The 24,481-nt window shown below is 44.9% G+C and overlaps 1 protein-coding gene across 1 annotated transcript in view; it reads left to right on the top strand.

Annotated features, from left to right (window-relative positions):
* Positions 1–24,481, top strand: part of IGF1R (insulin like growth factor 1 receptor) — a 192,476-nt gene that overhangs the window by 137,640 nt on the left and 30,355 nt on the right. The window contains exons 4-11 of the mRNA XM_055002168.1: positions 1,213–1,361; positions 4,749–4,893; positions 10,456–10,670; positions 13,794–13,920; positions 16,644–16,882; positions 17,821–17,988; positions 19,117–19,321; positions 22,352–22,638. Coding sequence (XP_054858143.1) covers positions 1,213–1,361; positions 4,749–4,893; positions 10,456–10,670; positions 13,794–13,920; positions 16,644–16,882; positions 17,821–17,988; positions 19,117–19,321; positions 22,352–22,638 — 1,535 coding nt within the window. The remainder of the gene's footprint in view (positions 1–1,212; positions 1,362–4,748; positions 4,894–10,455; positions 10,671–13,793; positions 13,921–16,643; positions 16,883–17,820; positions 17,989–19,116; positions 19,322–22,351; positions 22,639–24,481) is intronic.

The raw sequence follows: 24,481 nt of genomic DNA, 5'->3' as shown, positions 1-24,481 counted from the left end.
TATAAGCTAGAAGCTTGTTAGTTCATGTAATGGCACCGGGAGGGCAGCTGGTTAGAGTGCAAGTCAGTCACGTGGTCCGCTGGTATAAGCAAAAAACTGACAAGTCTATACCCCAAGGAGCAGGCAATCTGAATTCTGCCCTGTGGAGGACAGGGAAGGTGGGCAGGAGAGACAGCATAGGGAGGGGAAGAGAAAGAAGTTCAGGACAAGGGTGTGCACATCAGCTCTCCATGAGTTCCCCCCTCCTTCTCGCCACCCAGAACTCCTGCATCAGTTGTGCGGCTCTCGTTTCCTTCTTAACGTCTGCTCCCAGCAGCCTTTGGCGCTGCGCATCATGGGAGCCGCAGCCTCCTTTTCTTCCTCTCCAGTAGGTTGTATCATGACAGCGCTTAGGGGATGCCAGCGGTCTCGGCCAGCCCAGCAGGGATGCCACAGTTAGCGGCCGTGGCAGATCACGTGTGGACCATGGGGTAATGCTGGGCAAGGTGGGCAGGTTGGGTTTTTTGTTACCAGTGATGCTGCGAAGCAGGAGAGGGTGGGAAGCGAAGAGATGGTTGTAGAGGTTCAAGAGGAGGGAGAGAGAATGGTGAAGATCCTTCCTTCTAGCATCAAGCTCAGGAGGATGGTGGGTGTTGGCCCTTCTGCGCAGTGCCCTGCTTGGGAGAGCGCCTTACGAAACCCCTTCCGATGTGGAACGGGGGAGAGAAAATGGGGTCAGTGTTCTGGTAGAGAGAGGAGGCCTACTACAGGAACCTAAGAAGAGGCCTGCTGGGTCGGGTCAGTCATCCTTCAGGTCCAACATCCTGTCTTCCACAGTGATCAACCGGTTGCCCGGAGGGTCAACCAATGGTGCATAGAGGATGCATAGAGCCTCGTATTCAGAGGCTTGCTGCCAGTATATATGGAGGTTCCCTTTAGTAGCTACTGGCGGACCTCTCCTTCTTGAATCTGTCTAACCCTCTTTTAAAACCTGCCATGCTAGAGTTCATCATTACATCCGCTAGCAGTGGATTCCACCCCGGAACATTACTGTTTCCCCCCATGCCATCCCGAAATTGAAGGCTAGGGTTAGGGGTGTGTACTAACTTTCTCCCTTTTGGTTCTGGGTGAAGGCTGAAAGCCAACGTTGGGTGGTTTTTCTTTCCCTTAAGATGGTATTTGCAGAGTGGAGAATCATGGCTGACCTTTTGGTGTTCCTTTCCCTCTTACCAGCATATTCTGTAGCCCCTGCGAAGGGCCGTGCCCCAAAGAATGCGGGGCCGAGAAGACTTTGACCGTGATTGATTCCGTCACGGCAGCGCAGCTGTTGCAAGGGTGCACCGTAATCAACGGGAACCTGCTGATCAACATTCGCCGCGGGAGTAAGTAGACATCACATCCTCAGGATGGGGACTGAACTTGGGTAGCTCTGTGGAGTCAATGGCTTTATTTGTCTTTGCCTTGTAAACGCCGGTCTCCCAGGGCAGTGAACAGCATGCCGGAAATCAAAGGGAAAATGTAACCTGTTTTTCAAAACATTCGACGTAAAAACGATCCATAACATGAGCTACTTTTATACCAGTAAAACCAGAGCGACTCTTACAAATTCAACGCCTGATGTTGGGGGCAGGCGAGGACAATCCCAAGTGCTTGACTTAAGCATGAGCAGTTTTAATCCTGTGCCTGAAATGAAGAACATCAGGCTCCAAGTGGGTAGCCAAGAGGAAGGCGTTCTCGAAATCAGGAGCCAACACAGAAAAGACCCCTTCTGAGGTTGCCACCTGCTTCCAGGGCTTTTTTTCTGAGAAAAGAGGTGGGGGAACTCAAGACCGCACAATAACATCACTTCGAGTCAGCTGGGACAAGGGGGGAGTTTTTTAAAGTTTAAATTGCCCTTGGTGAAAATGGTCACATGGCCGGTGGCCCCACCCCCTGATCTCCAGACGGCGCGGAGGGCAATCTAAACTCCCCTCTGTCTGGAGATCAGGGGGCGGGGCCACTGGCCATGTGACCATTTTTAAGAGGTGCCAGAACTCCGTTCCACCGCGTTCCCACTGAAAAAAAGCCCTGTTTGCTTCGCTTTTGATAATGGAGACACATGTGAGGGCTTCTTTTTCAAGACCCCAAGGCAAAGATCTTTTTCCTTCTGCCCTGCTTTGTCTGTACCATTCATTTTGGAAAACATGCAGGCAAAACTAACTAAATATTTGCAAGCAGATGTATGAAAAAGGTAGGGATGCTGAAGCAAACAAATAGGCATTCTTTGCATAATTTTGTGACTGAATTTTGGATTAATCGAGGCATGTTTTAGGCTGAATAGACAATGTCCTAGTTAGAGAGAGTTCTCCTCCTGAGCGGAGTGGAGAATATGCTTTCCTTTCTTCCAAGCTGCTACCACAGACTCTTCTTGGTTAAAGAAAACAAATTCCCGGCATAACCTTGAAGGTGGATGCAGAGATAAAAAGACTTGAAACGCAAGTCTTGGGAGAAAAGGAGTTGCTGCAGATGCTTTGGGCTTTTTTTTTGGGTAAGCCTTCATTTTAAAGTTGGCAGCTCTTATCACCTAGACGTTGGGTGGCACGTCTGTGGATTAAGGAATTTGCCCCCTGGCAAAAAAATTTTCCTGCGGTGTATAGGATGCCCTATTTAATCGCTGGCGCCATCCCCTCCCTGCCCTGTTCTCTTTGGTGCTGCATCATCTTTGTCTGGCGTGTATCTTACTAGCCAACAACAGTTTCGTTAACTGTTTGTTTGGAATCATGTTTGGAGATGAATCTCAAACAACACTTGACTTTAATGTGATTGCGCCTCTTTTCATTGTTTGAAATGCATCCTTCACCTCTGCTTTTAGAGGTCGGGATGCACTAAGTCTCTGTGTGTGTTACACCTGGCACAGACACTGAAGAGTTGGGAATTTCTCTCCCTTCCTTCTCTCTTTCTCTCTCTTCCGTTCCCCCTCTCTTTCTCCCTCTCCGTGCTCATGGCCAATCAGAGTTGAACAAATCAGTCGTTTCACACTTTCAAACAGCGTCTGTTAAGTGGGCACCTCCTCTGCCTTAGTTGGAGCTGCTAGAACAAAATGTCCAAGATAAAGGATAGTGTTCAAAAGCTGTGATATATTGGGGGGGGGGGGCGGGGGGAGAAGAGACATTCCTTTTGCTCTGAGTCATCTGATAATCCCAGGGGTAAAATTCATTTCTCTTTATGTGATGCTGTAGCAAGCTGGTGGGAAACTTAAATCTCGTCTTCAAAGAAGAGAGAGCAGCTTTCTGAAAAGGATTCAGGGTTTCTTTGCTCTGTTCCATTTGCCCATCATGAATGTTCCTGAATGAGGAAAGTTGGGAGACATCCTCCAGTTTAAGTGGCATGGCAGGAAGGCTTCAAGATTGACTCAGGGGACCGAGTAGGATAGGGGCAGGATCTGCCCCAGTTAGCCCAGGTTATCTTTATTTTACAACCCAAAAGGTGGTTTCTTTGAATAGCTGCCTCGATGAAAACTTCCCCAAACCTTTAAAACAAATGTAGGTAGTGCAATCCTGTGCAGAGTTATTAGTCTCAAGTCCATTATTTCCATAGGTTTACACTGGACTAGCAGTATAGGACTGCGCTTCAAGAGTTTTATCCAACCACTTGATAACAATGGAAGGAGGGCCATTTTTAGAGGGAATCATAGAATTTTGGATAGCCTGTAAAGTGATGGGTTCAGGATATGACTTACGGACTTGTCATGGACAAATCAGGACACAGCATAGAACTTGCAAGTCAAGACACAACTTATGGAACTCAGGTGGCCTTAAGATTAGATGGCTTTTCAAAGACCAATTCCAAGGTCATAGCAAGGTCATATTCTGGCTGCAACCAGAATAGTTCTATATGGGGAGCCTCCATGTTCAGAGCCAGTATATCTTGGAATTGCCGATTGTACTGGCATCCCTGCTGAGCTGCGTCTTGGGGGCATTAAATGCTCCAATTCAGCAAGAGGCTTCTGATGCTTCTATAAGGAGCATCAGAACCAGCTAGTTTAGAAAGATTTGCATGAGTATCTAACTTGAGATGGGAGACTGTGGCCTTTCTCAATAGGGACTTTGTGGCTAGTCATAATATGGCAAAGTTTCTATCTGTTATGGAGCTCGAACAGCCATTGCAACTTCCTGAACTTGGTTCCTCGCAACAGTGGTCACGAGAATGCAGTCCCCAGGTTTTTCCTGTTCCCTCGCCCCTGCTGCAGCACAGCGTCCCAGAAAGGGAGAGACGGGTGCCTAATCTTGGGGGTCTTTTGGCAAGGATATAAAGCAGAGGCATTTAAGAGAGGGACAGTTTGAAGGTGATAGGTGTGGGCTCTCTCTTGTTTGTATAATTGTGTGTTTTGAATATTCTAATAAAGGATTGATTTTGTAATGGATTTTTGACATCATCATCACTACTCTTGAGGTCTTGACGGTATCGGGAGAAAGGCAAGGCATAAATAAATACTCTTAGATAGACAACTCTGTACAGAAAACACTAACTGTTGAAAGCTCAGAATCGGAAGGTGGCATTTGACTAGAGTGTATATGTGAAGAGAAGGCAGTTTCAATTAGTGTGCACAATTCTAGAGGTATTTACTTTCACAATACTGTTGTCCTTGCTTTCATGAGCAACAACGAAAAAGCACATGGGCTGAGTGAACAGGCTGCAATGTACAGAGAAAGCAATTACCAGACTTGATTAAAGTTGCTCTGTGAAAAGGATGGTCTCTAAAGCCACCCCCCTGCTTGTTCTCATTTCAGACAACATTGCTGCAGAACTGGAGAACTTTATGGGCTTGATTGAAACAGTGACTGGTTATGTGAAGATCCGCCATTCGCACGCACTGGTGTCACTGTCTTTCTTTAAAAATCTACGGTATATTAACGGAGAAGAGCAGTTGGATGGGTAAGCATTTGCTCGACATGTAATGATTACTCTCTGTTGCTCCCCGTGTGCCAAACTTAGTACTTTTGGAAATAAAGTCTGAGAAAGAAGCCAAAAGAAGTTATTTGGCCCGCCTCAAGGGAAAGACCACTCACTAACTTGCATACCGGAGGTTCAGCTGCATACTCCTCCTCTGTTCCTTGAATACTGCAGTGGTTGCATCGTTGGAAATGTTCACTTTACTTCTGTGGCACTTATATAGACTTTTGTCCTTCTTCTTTCCTTTGTTCTCACCTTTCCTCCTCTGATGGGTCCCTTTACCTATGAGATACCTTTGTCACAGTGCTTGAAGCCCACTCTAGCATGGCAGCAAATCGCCCGGCTCTGATAAGCACAAATTTGTTTTCTTATTATTACTACTATTATTATTTTTAAAATAAATTTACAAATACAACTTATTTACAGTTAGTCAAAACATGGCATGTAACAAAACTCATAACGATCAGCATTTCATTAGAAAAGTGAAAGAAAATCTAAAAGTGATAGCTCACCTTTCTCAACTATAATTAGATGTATACAAATCTAGATTTAACTTTGGCTGCCAAAAAAGACAGTAAAGATTGCCATGTGATCAAAAAAGGAGGCTACTGGTGTCTACCATATGTCAGATGGAGAGTCTCACTTGATCTTCAGCCACTTTGCAATTTGCCAAACTTCATTCACTCCATTTTTGATGTCCGATTTTTGGCGATCGACGTTTTAGCTTCCAAAATAAGATCTCCGTACCACCTTGCTGTCTCTTTTGCCTCGTCGAAGAACACAAAGATGGACTGCTGCTTGTGCTGTCTGTGATTTGCCATGCTGACTTGTTGGAACTGCTCCACTCATCTCAAGAGTAGGCCTTTTGAAACAAGCTCTTTCCATGTTGGGTTGGGCGGCCCAGGTACCCTCTGCCAGCTGGTTTCCACCACGCCAGTCTTGGGCCCGCTGGTGTTGATGGTGGCACCCAAGCCCTCCACTGTCATGGCTTCAGTCCCATAACAGCTGACATTGGATCGAAATCCTAGACAGAAATTGTATCGAAATCCTAGAAATCCTGGGCAGACAGATTTCCCCTCATCTTCTCCCTGTATCCCTGTACTGATGATCATCTCGGGCTCTGGTACTTGTTCTCAAAAGACCTGGATTCTCCCTGGACTCAGTGTGAACGACGCTCCCTCAGAACCTTGCCCTGTATCCCTCCGCAACCAATTCTTCAGAGGTTTAAAATGGCTGTGGTCTCCCAACACATTCGTGCCATAGCCACTTGCTTGAACTAACCCAGTTGCTTGACCAGGAAAATGCCGAATTCTTGATTTGTGGGCCTTTATGAGGAACGTTTCTGCACACTCACGTAATATCAAACATTTTTTTTAAAGGTACGCACTTAAAAGATGTTGGCTGTACCTGTGAAAATGTGATGTGTGAAGTGTCCCGTGCCAACCATCGAAAGGAAGAAGAAAAGCTTAAACATCTTTACAAATGATTTGGGGTTGGATCCAGCCAGCTTTTTTCACTAAATCCTGCCCAATTCTTGCTTGTAACAATTCCCCATCCCTTTTTTTTTTTTGTATCATGCAGATCCCATGATGCTCAGCATAGTTTTTTGGTGGGCAATAGGGACTTCTTTCCTCTTGCACCAAAAGCAAGATGGATCCAACATCCCTCCCCCTTTATAAGACTGCAGAAATTGCATTACATTGCTGAGCATGCATGAAAGAAATATTTTTCTTTATTTTAAAATAGAAGTTTTGGGGTTTTTTTTTTACTGCAGTGGTCTTCATGCCTGCCGCACAGGTAGTGTCGGTGTTGCCACCCCTTGCTGTCTTTGGCCTGGAAAATGTTTATAAATTGATATCTGGTTGATTCTCCCAGTCTCCCCCCAGTCCGTATTGCAGCATGGCGGGGTGGGGGGCGGGGGCGGGAAGCTGCTTGGTGCAGGGACACAGCTAAAATGACCCTGGCCGTTGCTGATATTCCTGAACCCCAAATCCCTTCCTTTATACATTTTGCACTGAGAACTTGCTGTCTTATTTTGGAAGAGGTGGAACCCTTAGTGGAGCACTTAAAGAGGTGGAGAAAACTGAGATAGAAAGAGGGGAGGTAGCTGATCGGTAGGGCATGGCTGATTGCAGCAGCTCATCATTTCTTTATTTATTTACATTATTTATATTCTGCTTTTCTCATTGAGACTTCTGGCAGATTACACAGGGTTAAGGCAATGCAATCAGCGACTGCAACATTCAGTATAAAATGCAATATGGTAAGGAGAGCAGAAAACGAGCAGAAATCCAATACAGAGCCGGGGAAAAAAAGATGAAATAAAGCACAAGTAGATGACAGGCCATACACAGTAGTATATTACAGCAAGTACACTATATTATGCCCTGACCTGGATAGCCCAGGTAAGCCTAATCCCATCAAATCTCAGAAGCTAAGCAGGGTCAGCCTTGGTTAGTAATTGGATGGGAGACCTCCAACAAAGGCAATGGCAGGCAATGCCAAACCACCTCTTGTTCGTCTTTTGCCACCAGGGGTCGCCATAAGTCAACTATGACTTGAGGGCATTCTCCATCACCACCACACAGTATTATACTTACCCTTTTCCAGTGCATCTCTGAATGATTTCTTACAGCAGTCTCTGAACCATTTCCTTATAGCACAGCCCTGTTACCTGTTGAGAAGGCCCTCTTGAATAATTAGGTTTTGCACCGTTTGCAGGCAGCCATGAGCACTAGGAGATGGTTAGTAGCTCAGATGGCCTTTGCAAAAGGATTAGGCAACGTCATTGTCTGCCGTTCATGATTCCTGTGGCTCTGGATGCCAGGTGCTTGCGGGGAGGCAATGGTGGCAAGGCCTATAACCTCCACATCCATCATCCTAGAACCATCTGGTTGGCTGCAACTGGAAAGGGGATGCTCCACAATCTGTTTTTGCAGGGCTGGTCTCACATTTTTTTTAAAAAAGTTAACAGATCACATAGGCTTGAGCTCCTTTCGTGCTGTAGGGAGTTTTTTTCCACCCCAGAGAAATTGCAGTCCCCCCCCTCCCCAGTTCCATTCAGATATAAGTTGTGAGAACAGTTAAAAACAAGAATTTGAGGGGAAACTGTTTGCAATCAAGGTGATGGCAGGGTCATGGGAAAGGCTGTCTGTGTGGCTGATTTATCTGGCTGGAAAGGATTATGCACAGCATGAGGGTTTCTTTGCGAAACCTCCCTTTTTTCTCAGGCTGTGCTTTGGTGAGCTTTAAATTCTTAAAATTCCACGATGTAATGCAGCAAGTTGTAAAGGGCAGTTCCCGATTCCACTTTCCTTTAAACAAACAACGCCCCCCCCCACTTTCCCTTTCAATAACATTGCTCTGTGTGCATGGATTTTGGGGAAGGCAGCATGGGCAAAGGGGAGGCTTTTTCATGTAAGGCCTTCCCTGGTCAAATTCCAGTTCTCGGTCGCTTATCACGATCCACCTGAGATGTTGGTGGAAGGTGGTCAGCAGAGTTTTAATGGCACCCCAAATGAAGCCACCACCTCTGTTACCTTGTCTCGCCTTTTCAACACGTATCTTTTTGGCTCCCAGTGTGGGGTTCTGGGATTCAGAAACTTAAAAGTGAATGTTGGAACTCGTGAGATAGCCCAGTACAAAGTTGGACCACTAGGCCACCTCGCCCAGTACAGTTGTCTCTGTCTAGCAGTGACTGTGAGGGTTCGGGCAAAGACGTTCCCTAGCCCTGCCACCGAACATTCGTTAGGTGGAGAGTTGAATTTGGAACTTTCGGTGAGTGACCCTTCCCTCCTTTCAAAGGGTACAGCTTCCAGCTTCCCTCCAATTTTCTGACCCTACTGACCAACGAAACGGGACAGCCAGCATGAATTCTCAGGCTTGTCAACCTGGCATATTTATTCCAAGCTGGATTCCTCTTTCTCCCTCTCTTTCCCTCCAGTGTAAAAGATCGCGGGGGAAGCTACTTTCCACCAGGGGTGGGATGTGGTAGCGTTTAACAGTATGACCACTTGTGTGTTGCAAGACATTTGGAAATGCAAAGACATTTGTACATTGCAAGACATTTGCTGCTGCTAGACTGCTGGTTGGGACCAGCTGTTGGGACCAGCTGTGACCCTGATATTTACAAGTACATTGGCTACTAGTCTGTTCCCAAGGACAATTAAATATGTTGGTTTTGGCCTTGAAAGCCCTACATCAGTTAAAGGATCCACCCGGTGAGTCCACGAGAGAGGGCCTTTTCAGTAGCAGCCCCATGGTTATGGAACAACTTTCCCAGGGAGGTGCCCATGGCCCCCTCACTGTTGATCTTCAGGGGGCAGTTGATGGTGTTTTTATTTAGGACTGCTTTTAATTAACTATATGTTTATGTTCATTGGTAGTCCTGAACTGTGTTTTTAAACTTCGCTTTTATTCATTTTATTATTTTATTTATCTTATAAGCCTCCTTGAATTCCTGCAAGGTTGAAAGGCAGCTAATACATGTTATAAATAAAGACACGTTTGGCCATATGTTTCTAAGCTAGGCGCTTATGTGTGAAAAGGTAGGGGAATGCAACATTAATTGACATCGCTGCTTGATTGCCTGGAGGCAATGCTTTGTTTGCCACAGGTGATCAGGTGGGGGTCTATTTATTAGACACTTGTAGGAATTGTTGTTGTGGGTTTTCCGGGCTGTATTGCCATGGTCTTGGCATTGTAGTTCCACGGCAGATAGACCACGGCAGATAGACCACGGCAATACAGCCCGGAAAACCCACAACAACCATCGTTCTCCGGCCGTGAAAGCCTTCGACAATACTTGTAGGAATATTAGAATACTGTTTTCTGGATCAAGCTAAAGCCCATTAGACCACTTTTCTGCCTCGGATAACTGGTCAGCTATAGATGCTTCAGAAGCAAAACCAAGAGCTGGTGTGGTATATCTGTTAGAGAACTAGACTAAGATCTGGGAGGACTAGATTCAGATTTCCACTCAGCTGTGGGAGCTTGTTGGGTGACCTTGGGCCAGTTGTATGTGCTCAGCCTAACCTACCTCACAGGGTCGTTGTGGGGATAAAGTGGAGGAGAGGATTATGATGTAAGCAGCCTTGGTTCTCCACTGGGAAGAAACGGTGTGTGTGTAAATGGATTAAATAAATAAATGGTGTCTCCTATACTGAGCAGTAAACTGGGGGGGGGGGGTTCGTTGTAAAGGAACAGTAAACATAGAGGTTTGCATTGGAATTTACAAGCGCTGATGGGAAGAGTAGCATCCAACTGGAGTTTAGGCTTATTTATGTCCTGACAGAGAGCTGTGATGTATGTGACCCATCCATCTCCAGTTTTAACTTTATGTGAAAATAGTTCTCTGCACGGGTTAGTGATCTTTGTAGTAAGTTTTCAGTAGGAGTAAAAAGGTGTCCAGCGTTCATCCTGGGCGAACTGCATTAATTTGGAGGTGGGGCAACAGAAGTGCAAATGACAGGCGCTGGGAAAAGTGTGCAAGTGTTGGTTCACACTAACTTTGCTTCGCAACATTCTTTCTCTCTCTGTCTTCAGGAATTACTCATTTTATGTGTTGGACAACCAAAATCTGCAGCAGCTGTGGGATTGGAACAGTCACAACCTGACTATTAGGGAGGGGAAAATGTACTTCGCTTTTAATCCCAGACTTTGCATTTCTGAGATTCAGCAGATGGAGGTGGTGACGGGAACCAAAGGTCGGCAAAGCACGGACGATATAAATACGAGGAACAATGGGGAGAGAGCCTCCTGTACGTAAGAAGTTCAACGAAGGTGTTTAAATCCACGCGGAATAATCTTTAGATAACGATGCTAATTTTTGCCAGGACGAATCAGAATAAATTGTGCATTTTAATAGGGCAATAAAATGGATGTAAGAAGTTGGGAGCCCTTGATGAGTTGAGGGTTTATGTTGGTGGGGGTGAGAGGGAGAGCAGTGATTCATGTGTCCACATGTCAGATTAAACTCTGTAGAAAACTATGCAAGTTTATGGCATCATAAATAAAGGTATCACCAGGTGAGGCTCAGTCCTGATTTCCTTCTTCTGAGTTCCTCCGCTGCAACGGGTCCCTCGCAAAATGTTTAGCCCACAACCATCTTTGCCTGTCTGCCTGTAACAGGCTCTCTTGCCTGTGTCTTAACCAGGGCTTTTTTTCAGGGGGAACGCGGGGGAATGGAGTTCCAGAACCTCTTGAAAATGGTCACATGGTCAGCGGCACGGAGGGCAATCTCAACTCCCCTCTGTCTGGAGATCAGGGGGCGGGGCCACCAGCCATGTGACCATTTTCTCCGAGGGCAACCCACTGAGTTCCACCACCTCGTTTCCCAGAAAAAAAGCCCTGGTCTTAACTAAGCTTCCACTACTCCAAAGGAAAGATTTATCTTTTCTTTTGGATAGTGTTCAGCAATTAGTTCAAGACCTGTCAAGCAAAATTGTTCTTTGAACCGTTTGCTTATCGGTACATTTATTTGTAAAAAAGTTCTTTGTTGCTTTGCCGCTTCTAATCAAAGTACTCAGACACTTGTTAGAGTTTATTTCTTTTATTGAAAATACACTCTATTTTTTAATGAAGCAAGTAGTTAAAAATATATATGATTATTAATATAAGTCCTACAAAAATAGAACACAGAAAGGCAATCAGAATTAAATTTGTTAACATTTCCTAACTCTTAAGTTTAAAAATAATCAAAGTTCTTAGGAAATGCATTAAGATTTTCATAGCCCACATTGCAAAGATTAAGAATCTCACCTCATCTTCATGAGATCTCTTCCAATCAGAACTCTAACTCATTATCTAGATTAGTATGTTTTATAGGTTATCATATGCAAATAGCTAAGATCTTTTCACATAATAGCATAAGCAAACTATGATTGGTTTAATGCTTCAATGAATATTCCTAATTTCTATTGTATAACCTTCTAATTAGCCAAAAAATGACGTTATATCTAACTTGCAAAACAAAGCCATAAATCAGTGAGAAATGACAGGAAGAGTTAAGATACTAGATCACTATTGGTCCAGTCTCTGATAAAGAAACATTAATCTAGATGGAGTCCACTATTTTTAATTAGCTGTCAAAAGATGAAAGCGCACCTGTTTTAGTTACCTAACACTAAAAAAATGCATAGACAGTTCATGAAAAGTTTAAAAGTTCACCCAGAATACAAGCCATTACTATGTATTAGCTTAGTATTGATTAGTATAATGTGCTTTAATCTATATTATTACAACATGCCCACATATGCTATGTTAATCAAACCACCATCCTCTGCCTGGATTTTTTAAAAATTAAGGTTTTCTGTTTAGTCGCTGACACCTGGGTTCTTTGTGGTTTACAGAGTTTGGGAAGCAGACACGTCCCTGACTGATACGCATATATTTTTATTCATTTTGTTTTAGCTACTTACTTCCTGCTTTTTCTTCCCAAGAGCAGCTTACAACATTGTCTCCTCTTCTATCTTATCCCCACAACTACCTTGCAAGGTACATTAGGCTGAGACAGAGAGAGAGAGACAGAGAGAACATGAGCACGACTGGCCTAGCCACCCAGCAAGCTTCCCTGGCAGAGTGGAGGTTTGAATTTGGGTCTCCCAGATCGTGGTCTCACACTCAGTCCATCACGCTGTCTCTCTGTTCTTCCCCCTCCAGTTCTGCTCCAAAATCGGTGGCAACACATAAAGTCAAAGCATCTTTTTAAAATGTGGCACCCTCTGCTTACTCAGATGCGAGCAGAGTTACAGAGCAGGGGCACTCTTTTCCGCACAGTGTGCAAACTCTAATGCTGTATGCCCTTGTGTAAAGAGTAGCATGTGTTCCCATTCAGTGCCCTGCTGGTTTTTTTGAACCTTGCAGCTGTCACCACCAAATCCCATGCCAGGCATTGCTTGCTTCTTAAAAACTACACACAGAGACACACACACACAGCTTTTTGACTTTGCTTTCCCTGCCCCACACTCTTCAAATAAGCTAAATGGGCTTAGAAATACTGGCAGTGTGTGTTTGCCAGCATGTGAGTGGGCATAAATGCTCCTTATTTTCACAGTGCGTGTGAGTTTTTTTTAAATAAAGAAACAAAATCAACAACAGATTAAACCGTTTCTTTGTTGATTTGGCATTCTTGATGCTCGGTCCAAGAACTGAGATTTCTTTTATAAAAAGAAGCCAAAAGGCCTTTGGTTTTTGTTTCAACTTGGATGGCTTTTGAGGATTTGAAAATGGGAAGGACCAATTTACCCTCTGCAATGCTTTTTTTTTTTTTGAGGCGTATCTAACTGTAAGCTGCATTTATTTGCTGTGGAATTGGCTGAGTAACTTTTTGGTAATTTGGATGAACATTAAAGAGCTCTTTCACATGTTGGTTTTCCTCACTTAAACTCAGGACAGCTGATGAGTAGACTCAAGCAGAGGGGCCTAACTATAGGCCCGGGCCCAGTTTGAATCATACTTAGGGTAGAATTATGGAAGAGAGGCCTGTCAGTGGCTTCTAGGCCTCTGGTGACTAAGGGGCATCTCCATATTTAGAGGCCACAAACCTCTTCATTCCAAGGCCTCTGTACCCTGTTTGTTGGCCCTTCAAGGCAACTGGTTGGCTTCTGTGTGAAACAGGAACCAGGACTAGATAGACCACTGGCCTGATCCAGCAGGGCCACCCAGGTCCTTAGCCACCATAGGAGAAATGCCTTCCAAACTGAAAATATCACAATCCTGTCATATTTCTGAGTGCCAGTCAAATGTAGGCAAAACTCTGCCGGTGCCCCCCCCCCTCCCCGTTTTCCTTCCAGGCAATCCTGTCCAATACCCGAATCACACGAATCGTCCAATACACGAATCAGCGTTAACACGCTGAGAGGGTTCTTTTGTTTGTTTTTCAGGCAAAAGCCGTGTTTTGAATTTTCTTTCAAATACCACCATGAAGAATCGGATCATGCTCACATGGGAGCTGTATCGCCCCAAAGACTACAGAGATCTGATTAGTTTCACCGTTTATTACAAAGAGGCGTGAGTATGCATGTCCAGAAATTCTTGCTGATATCATTGGTGGTGAGAGGTTATTGAGGTGGGTTATTGGGATTATTGGGGTGAAGCTGGGCTATTGGGGTGGGTTATTGGGGTGAAGCTGGCCCCTGATTGAGTAGAAAGGGCCTCTTAAAGTTTTTATCTATAACTTATTAGCAAACAGCAAGGGAAGGGAAAAGACCAATGGGATTTCCACTCATACAAAACAGGGTTTTTAAAGTAGAAAAGAGCAAGAGTCCAGTAGCACCTATAAGACTAACAAAATTTGTGGTAGGGTATGAGCTTTCGTGAGTCACATCTCACTTCTTCAGGTGAAGCTAGAATGTGAGTCCATCTGTTCTTATATCTTGGAGAGAGGACTGATTTCCGATGCTGAATAACAATAGCCAGTGAATGACAATAGCAGGTGTGATTGAATAGGGTGGGGTATGCAGAGGGGTAGTGGGTGTGGAGAAATCAGCATTGGTTTTTAAAATGTGTATTTCATGCTTGCACTCTCGTTTGAGTGTACTTGTGTGTGTGTGTTAAGGGTCATCACATTACTCCAGAGTCCTGTTTCTTTTCTCTCCGGTCCTGTGGTTGTTCTCTTTTGGCACTTTCGGTATTTGTTCTTCTGCTTTTTCTATGGTGGCTTTGGTTTTCAACTAGAAATGTAAAATTTCTAGGAATTATGAAGCCCCCTCCCCAGAGTTTCCTTTTTTCCTCCAGGAGAAAACAACAAGAGTTTGGGGGGCCGGGGAGTTGAAGTCTATGTTAGTCTGTTGGCGGGGTGGGGGAGCGAATCTCCTTGAATATGTTTTGTGTCGCATGTGGCTTGTAGCTGCTGCCTCAATAGGCTTTAGAGTCACTATTGCTTCTTAAATATGCTTGGACAATCCTTGGGGATCTGTGTGCAGGCTTCAGACTTGTTGGTTTCTAAACGGCCTGTGTTGGGAAGGGGGAAGCCCTGTTGACTTCATGGAAATGGACTATTTGAATAGGAGAGATGATGAACCAGCTGGTCTAATGACGCCCCTGTGTTGCCCAAATGACCTTTGTTACGCACTCATTAAAGCCTATTATTTTCCTGCATGCATATTTGCACTCATTACACAAAGCACCTGAATTCAGGGGGGAGCAGTATAGTGGACAGCTAAAGGGAAACCTCATTTTTCTGCCACGGGCACTTTCTGAAAACGGTCTTGCTTGTGAAGCTTACTGAAGGATGAGGAGGAGGTCCAAAACCCTTTTTTGTGTTTGATTCATTGAAGAGTTCAGTGGGCTACCAGCTTCGCAGCTCTGATATTATGGATGGGGTACGGCTGGAGACATTGGTGTGATGAGGAAAGGAGGAAGAAAAAGTATTTGTGGAGTAAAAAGCTCCCATCAGGGACAGGGGGGGTGTAAGATCTGTGTGTGGGAAGGACAGGTGACAATCTGGGGAGCCACTGGAGTTGTAGGAGAATACTAGGTGGCAAGTGTGCACCCTGAGATGTCCAACACATCTTGGCAGTTAATTCCATTCTTGTACCAAAGGGAAGAGCGCCAACCAAGCGACATGAAAATCAGCTGAATTTTGTACTTTGATTTGTCCTGGGCTGTGAGCGTCTAGTTGCATGAAGGAAGCTTGATGCCTGAAAGCTTATACCTTGCTATATCTTGTTGGCCTTTAAGGTGCTACTGGACTCGAACCTTAGAGCCAAGCTACAAGTGATGAATGACGCTTGAACGGCAAGTGAACAGACTCACGTGTATTCCTCCCTGTTCACTTGTGCGCCACTTGATCACGTAGTGGAGGAAGGAATACACGTGAGTCTGTTCACTTGCCGTTCAAGTGTGTCGTTCATCACTTGTAGCTTGGCCCTGAGTCTTCTAGTTGCGCATGATTGTTCCTAGAGAAAGTACAATCTGGTGTAGGGATTATAGTATCAGAACAGGAACCTGCAGGGCCAGGTTTTGAAACCCCACTCTGCTATGGAAATTCATGGAGTGACTTCAGGTGAGTAGCACGCTCCCAGCCTAGCGTACCTCCCAGGGTCGTTATGAGGATAAAATGGAGGGGAGGAGAACGATGTAAGCAGCTTCGGGTCCCCATTGGTGAGAAAGGCAGAGTATAAATGAAGTAAAATAAAATAAATACCTTTTTGGTTGTTGTGGGTTTTCCGGGCTGTATTGCTGTGGTCTTGGCATTGTAGTTCCTGACGTTTCGCCAGCAGCTGTGGCTGGCAGCTTCAGAGCTGTAGCACCAAAAGACAGAGATCTCTCAGTGACACTGTGACACTGAGAGATCTCTGTCTTTTGGTGCTACACCTCTGAAGATGCCAGCCACAGCTGCTGGCGGAACGTCAGGAACTACAATGCCAAGACCACGGCAATACAGCCCGGAAAACCCACAACAACCATCGTTCTCCGGCCGTGAAAGCCTTCGAAAATACATTTTTGCTTTCAAAATAGCAGTTGGTAAGGGAAAAAAGCAGGCGACAACTGCCTTTCAATAACAGCCAATGCTCTGTGTAATGAATTTTTTTTTTAGCAGAACTTGGGAATAACATGCAAACTGTGTACATGGACTAGGATTCTCTGTTTTACCCATCTATATAAATCAAAGTTTTATGATGTCGTTTCATTGGGCAAAAGCCCGTATGTGACCTCTCCACTTTAAAAAATTTAAGAGCTACTTAGGTACAAGGCAGAAAAACGTGTGGCCTCTGGTTTCCTCGTTTCAGACCCTTCAAGAATGTGACAGAATATGATGGGCAAGACGCTTGTGGGTCCAACAGCTGGAACATGGTAGACATTGATCTGCCCCCTGGCAAAGGTGAAAATCCTGGCGTCTTGCTGCAGGCACTTAAACCGTGGACTCAGTATGCCATTTACGTCAAGGCTGTCACGCTGACCATGATGGAGAACTATAATGATGACGGAGCAAAGAGTGACATTGTCTACATCCGAACCAAAGCTGCAGGTAAAAAAAATACCACGGCTGCCTTGGGTGCAAAAGATGTAAGGTTTTGTGCCTTTCTAAGGTGGTATTGACTTGGAGGTTGACCCATGTGCTCTGAACCCAGTGTCATTTACTTTTTTTTTAGTGAGGTTGGAGAAGTTGATGCTTTAGATGATGCTTTTTTAAATGGGCAGTAGATCGAAATATTTGGACTGAGGTCGGTCTTGGCTACACGCTCAGTCACTGAGGTGGGGGCATAGGTCCAGTGGCTTCCTTGGAGGTCCCAAGGGGATATGCTTCTCAGCAAACAAGCACACTGACAAAATGTTAATCTGCAGTTCGGCAGTTTATACTGGAACAGAGGTGGGCGAAAGGTTTTTCTGCCTGGATGGCCAGAAGCTGTAGTATCTCATGCAGCTTCTGTTGATTCAGAGATGCGGTGTACATACGATTCAATAGAGATGAAAACAAGGAACAAAAAATACAGTTTTAGGATTGGTTTGCTTACTTATGTAGAACAGGATTGAGGTTCGTCCGGTGGTCAGTGCCACACGGTGAGCGTTCATGCAGAGTTGGGCTGGCTCACCTATGTAAGTTTATCACTTGAAACGTTTGTTGAATTAGTTCCATTGAGAATGCGGTGTGTGTTGAGTTGACATTGGATGGCGAAGTTCTCTCTTATGTTTTCTCATCATTGACGATGGACTTGTGTGCTCCAAGATATCACTAGATCCTCCGTATGTGAATCCAGTTCGGTACTCCCAGTTTCTTCTGACCTCTTGATGTGTGTTTATTTGAGTGGGGAGGATTTGATGTCCCTATTGGGCCAGATGGGAGATGAGAAGGCTTATTTATTTGTCTTTTTATCCTGGGGGGGGAGCCCAAGTCGGCTTACAAAATATAAAGATTTTGATCTTGTGCTTTCCTTTCTGCTGTACCTTTTCCTCTCCACTACCCAGTGCCATCCTTTCCTCTTGACGTTGGCTCAATGTCCAATTCCTCCTCGGAGCTGATTGTGAAGTGGAAACCTCCTACTTACCCCAACGGCAACCTGTCTTACTATATTGTTCGATGGCAACAACAGCCCCAAGACAGCTACCTTTATGAGCACAACTATTGTGCTAACGGTAAGACAAAAGCAGCAGTTGGGGAAGAGGGGGGAAAAGGCTTCTCTGTGTGTGCAAACTGAGAGCCGGTTTGGTGGAGTGGATAAGAGCACGGGACTCTGGAAAACAGGGTTTGATTCCCCACTCTTCCACGTGAAGCCAGCTGGGTGACCTTGGGTCAGTCACAGCTCTTTCAGAGCTCTCTCAGCCCCACCCAACTCACAGGGTGTTTGTTGTTGTGGGGATAATAACAACATACTTTGTAAACTGCTCTGAGTGGGTGTTAAGTTGTCCTGAAGGGCAGTATATAAATCAAATAATGTTGTTGTTGGTAGCACAAGTTGCTTGGCCCTTGCAATGGTTTGTCATCCAGGCCTGGCTTCCGTACAGAGGCAGAAAAAGCTGAAGACTGGGTTGCACCCTTTCAAGCTGTGGGTGGGGGGAGCCATCTCCACATTAGCATGTGTGCATGTTTTCAAAACCAACAATTTTTCAAGTTAAAAAGTAAACTGTACAAACTTCCAGCCCAGTGCTCCATCTGGAGTGCTGGTTTTTGAGTTGTGGTGATGATGCTAATATCTCCCCCGCTCCAACTCTGAAGTGGTACATTCTATCCTACCTCCTTATTAGACTGTGTGTGTTGCTTAGGTCTTGAGCCGTTATGGGATAAGGGTTTACACAAACAGGTTTTCAAGGAGGAGAAATTGAAAGTACATGTCTCGCATGCGGGTTGTCTCAAGCATCAAGGATGTGTGTGTGTGTGTGTGTGTGTGTGTGTGTGTGTGTGCGTGTGTGTGTGTGTGTGTGTGTGTGTGTGTGTGTGTGTGTGTGTGTGTGTGTGTTGGAGAAATAGTAATGAGCCCTCCTGCTCCTTTGTCCTTGTTGCCACTGAGTCTTGAGGTTCTACCCCATTGCTGTCTTAGCTTAAAGGTTCAGTCGCTTCCTTTTAAAGCTGTGGGAGCCTGGAGTGGCCTGGATAACCGTTTGCTTCTGGGGAAACGGCACTGAGTGCTGTGCTTTGCCCGCATTCCCCCCCCCTTTCCTGATGGTGGCAGTTGTGGTGAGTTCTTGTCCTGTGGCTCTTCTGGTGCTGTTTCATTGTCTGTACCTCTTTCCAAATTTTGTTCTATCCGTCCTGTCCTTCTAAAGGTAAAGTCCCCATTCGGAAACATTCGGATGGGACGATCAATATGGAGGAAGCCACTGAGCCAACCAGGCCAGAGGGATCCGAGGGGGAGAAAGCACATTGCTGTAAATGTCCTAGGACAGAGGCGGAAAAGCAAGCGGAGAAGGAGGAGGCAGAATACCGCAAAGTCTTTGAGAACTACCTCCATAATGCCATCTTTCTGCCCAGGTGAGGCGGTCCCTTACGGGCATGTGTCTGCAACCACTTTAGGTTTCATTCCTTTTTTTTAGTTTGAAAGTGTGCCCCCAAGCATATCAGTGTCTTTCCAGGTTTACTTCATGTTGTTGTTGTTAATAACAATAACAGCAACTTCATTTATAGTTCACCTTTCTCACTGAGACTCAAGGCGAATTACGTAGTGTGAGATTAGTACTGTCAATATCAAGAACATTTCAATAAACAATGATACAAAGTATATAAATGCAAGTTTACAAAGACAAAACATTAGCAAAAATGTTTTGCTAAGGTGAGGCGGTCCCTTACTGGCATGTTTCTGCAACCACCTTGGGTTTCATTTTTTTTAGTTTGAAAGTGTGCCCCCAAGCATATCAGTGTCTTTCCAGGGTTACTTCATGTTGTTGTTGCTGCTGCTGTTGTTAATAACAACAACAATAACAACAACTTCATTTATAGCTCACCTTTCTCACTGAGACTCAAGGCGAATTACGTAGTGTGAGATTAGTACAGTCAATATCAAGGACATTTCAATAAACAATGCCACAAAGTATATAAATGCAAGTTTACAAAGACAAAACATTAGCAAAAATCCAATACAGAGTGGAAGAAATGCTGAAACAGAACATAAGCAATTCTAGGACTGATATTAGACACTATAGAACTACCCAGTAGGGTGATACTTAAAGCAACAGATAGTACATAGGAGCACCGCCAGCACGAAGCACTTCCTGTGGTTCTTTTTGCTCTTCCTAAGTAGTGTGGTGAAGTGGTTGGAGTGTTGGACTGGGATCTGGGAATACCAGGCTCGATTCCCTAACCTGCTAGGGAAGCTCACTGGGTGACCTGGGATCTGTCACACGTACTCAATCTAACCTTACCTTACCAGGTTGTTGTGAGGATAAAATGGAGAGAGGAGATTGATGTAAGTCAATTTGAGTCCTTATTAGAAAGAAAAATGGAGTACAAATGAAGTAAATAATAAAGAAGTACTCTTGAGGGGGACCTTCTTGTCAAGGTTTCTTTCCAGCTTCAATGGCTAATTGAAAAATAAAAAAATTCTCATCTGCAAGAGGCTCTTGGATTAAGCGACCAGTGGATTTTTGCATGTTTTCTCTCCTCTGAACAGGCCATTAAGTGATTAAGTGACTCACTGGGTAATTTACCTGGCTTTTGAAAAATGCTTTGCTTGTTAACGGAAGTCATTTATTTGGTTTTTAGCCTTCTGAGCTGGAGAGTAGAACCATGTGCTAGAATTGTACTGCTGCATGAAATATGATTTTAAAGAAGCCTGTGAATGCATTTCCTTCCTTTTATCAAAACCCAAGGTCAATCATAGCTTACCTAACATGGTTGGCGTTTTAGAACATCGCCTGCTCATCTGTCTTCTTCTTCTTCCCTAGTTTTCTCCTCCAGTTTTCCTTTTCCCTTCACCCTTTCCTCGCTTGTCTTCCTTCCATTCTTCTGGGACCATTCACACAGTCAGTCCCTCCTTCCTAGCTCTTTATCTCTCCATTGGCAGAGCTGCTTGGCCAGTGGCCATCAGAGATGCCTGCCTAACCCACCTGGTCATTAACACTAGATCTACTCAACCAGTTGCTGCAAGAATGGATGAAATGGTGCCCTCAAGTCATAGTGGACGTATGGCGACCCCCCCCCCCTGGTGGGGTTTTCAAGGCAAGAGACTAACAGAGGTGGTTTGCCATGGCCTGCCTCTGCAACTCTAGTCTTGGCTGGAGGTCTCCCATCCAATTACTAACCCAGGCTGACCCTGCTTAGCTTCCAAGATCTGACGAGATCAGGCTCTGCTGAGCTATCCTGGTGATGGCTGGTTGCTGCTAGAAACATTCTTAATTTCACTGATCCCATCCATCCATTACTGGGAGGGGACATCTTTAAAAGCAGGATTTGACTGACTGATGGAGGGAGAGGTCCATCCATCAATGGCTACTAGCCATGGTGACTAAAGGGAACTTTCATATACATAGGCAGTCTTAACTCTGAATATGGGTGCCAGGAGGCAACATCTGGTGAAGGCCACTGCCCCTATGCACTGTTTTTTGGCTGTCCAGGACAACTGGCTGGCCACTGTGTGAAACAAGATGCTAGACTAGATGGACCACTGGACTGATCCTGCAGGGCTTTTTCTCAGGTGCTTTATCCAATTCTTTAAAACTTGGAAATGAGCTTTAGGTAGGTTGAGGTTTTCTATCTGTTTTATGTTAGGGAAAGCAACCATATCCCTTGTAGGCAGTGTGACCTAGGATAACGACCGATTAGCCCAATCCTCCCTTTCTGCATTTGGCAGTTTGCAGCAAAAACATTTAAGTGAGAGCAATTTGCTAATGTGATTCTTGTCTACCTCTGTTTATTTCCTCCTCCTCTATTCAGCTTGCCTTTCTAATTGGTGTGTGTTTTTTTCAATGCGGTAAAGATCCGTAGCTGTTGAGAGGTGCAGCTTGGAACTACCTCGAGTAGTTAAAGTGGCTCTTTAAGAACCCTGGATCTCAGGAAAATATGAGATTATGACCTGGATGAGGCGTATCTGTGGGGCATATCAAAGCAACTTGCTATGTTCATAAGTCCGTCTGTCATCTCCCCCCCCCCCGCCCCAATTAGTTTCCTGCAAGCAGGAGGGAAATAATTTGGGTGTCAACACAACCCTCAGTAGATGGTGTTGAATTTTCAGCTTTCTGCCAGAGTCTTCCTGTCTTCACAATATTGTTAAAGCAGCAAAGACTACGTTTTTTTTAAAGCCAGGCATCATATCAAATAGCTAACCTAGTTCTAACTGCCCGATATTTCAACATACCTGACCTCCATTTCTTGCAAGCACCTGAAGAGAATCATCTGTATATTCCTGAGTTTGTTGCTTCGCTAAGCCTGTCTGAAAGTTTCATCCTCCCCCCAATTTAGAACATTGGTATCGCTAGTTGATGTAGCTGCCTGCTTTCTGTTTCTTCTCTTCTACAATGTCTCTTTATTGGGCTTGTGAGTCACTGACCTGCAATTTCTTTCGTCCAGGCACGACCGGAAGCGAAGGGACTTGTTCAGAGCGGCAAACACAACTCTGGCCACCAGTAGCAAGAACACAACAGTCCCAGAACACTTTGCCAACACATCAGAGGTGGAAGAAGGTAATATCGAGTACCCCTTCTTTGAAAGCAGAGTGGAAGGCCGAGAACGGACCGTCATCTCCAACTTGCTGCCATTTACGGTCTACCGCATCGACATCCACAGCTGCAATCATGAAGCTTTGACACTGGGCTGCAGCGCTGCAAATTTTGTCTCAGCAAGAACCATGCCCGAAGGTACAGCCCCATAGCTAACTTTCCAAACCCCCCCCCCCATTTTTAAAAAAGTATCCTGTTCTTATTTGCGTTCAACGCAGCTGTACAAATCCTGTGGTTAAAGTGTCATAGAGCAAATGAAAAATTCACAAATAATTTGGCTGGCAAAGCAATACTTCTGAGTTTTATTACCAGTACCAAGACCATCCAGATCAGAGAAAGCAGCAGCCAGACATTTTCCCATCATGCCTGGGTGCTGCCCTGTTCATGAAGTGTAGTTATTGCCTCTTGTATGTCTTTTCATTTTTTAAAATGATGATCAGTCGCCTTTTGGCAGAGCTTGTTTCGGTATTGCTTTTATTGGTATTGGTATTGCTTTTATTGCTTTTGGTATTGCTTTTATTGGTATTGGTATTGCTTTTATCTGGTATTGCTCTTTCCCATCTTATTTTCACCAACAAACTGTCCCCAACTATCAGAGGGCTTTCTTTCTGGCCAGGCTAAATGCGTTCCCCTCTGCTGTCCCGGTGGGTGAATTCTGAGGACTGCCCTACTTGGATAGATTATGTGCATGTAGGTCTGGGATGATTGAAACCTTATATCATGCTCTCTTTGTGCACTGACCATCCCTCTGAGAGATCTGTGGATGCAGCCAGTGATAGCTTCGGAGGTTATCCTTATTACTACGGCTTACCTGCTAGCTGATAATTTACCGCGGTATTATTACTTTGGCTGTTGCTAAATTTTCTGCAGCAGTGGCTTCTATGCCAGGAGGACAATCGAGGGTGATCTTTGTAAAAGTGGTTCTGTCCAAGACTGTTGGGTCATTGGACTGTTGAAAAGATAAATAGAACATTTTGATGATGTTTTAATACTAATCTTTTTCTTAAATGTCAATCGCTTGGAAGACATTTTTGCTGAAAAGTGATATGTAAAGAAATACTTGAGAGAATTTCTAGAAGGTAGAAAGAACGCTGTGAACTGCCTGAGACCTGGGCTGTCGTCTCCAGGGGTTTGCAGATGCTCACCATAGGCAACTGTGCTAATAAGCCGCGCACCATTCTCCCAAACAGGGTGCTGGCTAGGATGGTGGGGAATCATACCTGAAACTGCTGCTGTTCCAAAGCCCTGTAAGCGGTTCCCAACACGGGTACTCTTCCCTTCTCCTGAGTGTGGATTTGGGGCTGTGGTCTGCAGATCAGCCAAGATTTAATTCTGCACTCTGGGAAGTTTTTAGAAAACAAGAGAAGCGTAGCATGTCATAAGACAGGACCCACAAACACCAGTGTGCGGTGGGAGATAGAGCTGTGACCACTCTCAGCTTTGGCCAAACTCCCAAGGCCAGTCCAAACACGTAGACCTCAAGCTTGCAGATTTTGTAGGGAAATCTGTTCCTAAGCCTTGCCTCTAGCAGCCTGGAGGCTGGGGAGGGGCTATGGCTTAGTGGTAGACTATCTGCTCAGTGCTTAGAAGGTCCCAGGCTCAGTCCCCAGCAGTTAAATGGAACAGACAATTGGTGATGTGAAAGGCCTGAGACTCTGGAGCAGCTGCCAAACAGAGTAGACAATACTGACCCCAAAGGATGGATGGTCTGATTCAGTGTAAGGCAGCTTCGTGTGTTAAGGTGATATGAAAGACCTCTGCCTGAGACTCTGGATAGCAGCTGCCAGTCAGAGCAAACAATACTGGCCTTGATGATAGACCAAGGGTCTGATTCAGCGGGTCTTATTGGTGGGACCTGAGAAGGTTTGCACCTCATTGGAGAACCTCTGTTAAAGAACAGACATTTTTGGAAATGTGGTTTGTTTGTGTGTTTGCTTTGGTGATGTCAATGAAAATCTGCTTGATCTAGCAGCTGTCCTAT

Source organism: Eublepharis macularius, chromosome 18, assembly GCF_028583425.1.
Source record: "Eublepharis macularius isolate TG4126 chromosome 18, MPM_Emac_v1.0, whole genome shotgun sequence".
In the NCBI taxonomy this organism is placed as follows: Eukaryota; Metazoa; Chordata; class Lepidosauria; order Squamata; family Eublepharidae; genus Eublepharis; species Eublepharis macularius.
The sequence above is the reverse complement of the archived record's forward strand: the minus strand, read 5'-3'. Positions and strand labels throughout refer to the sequence as shown.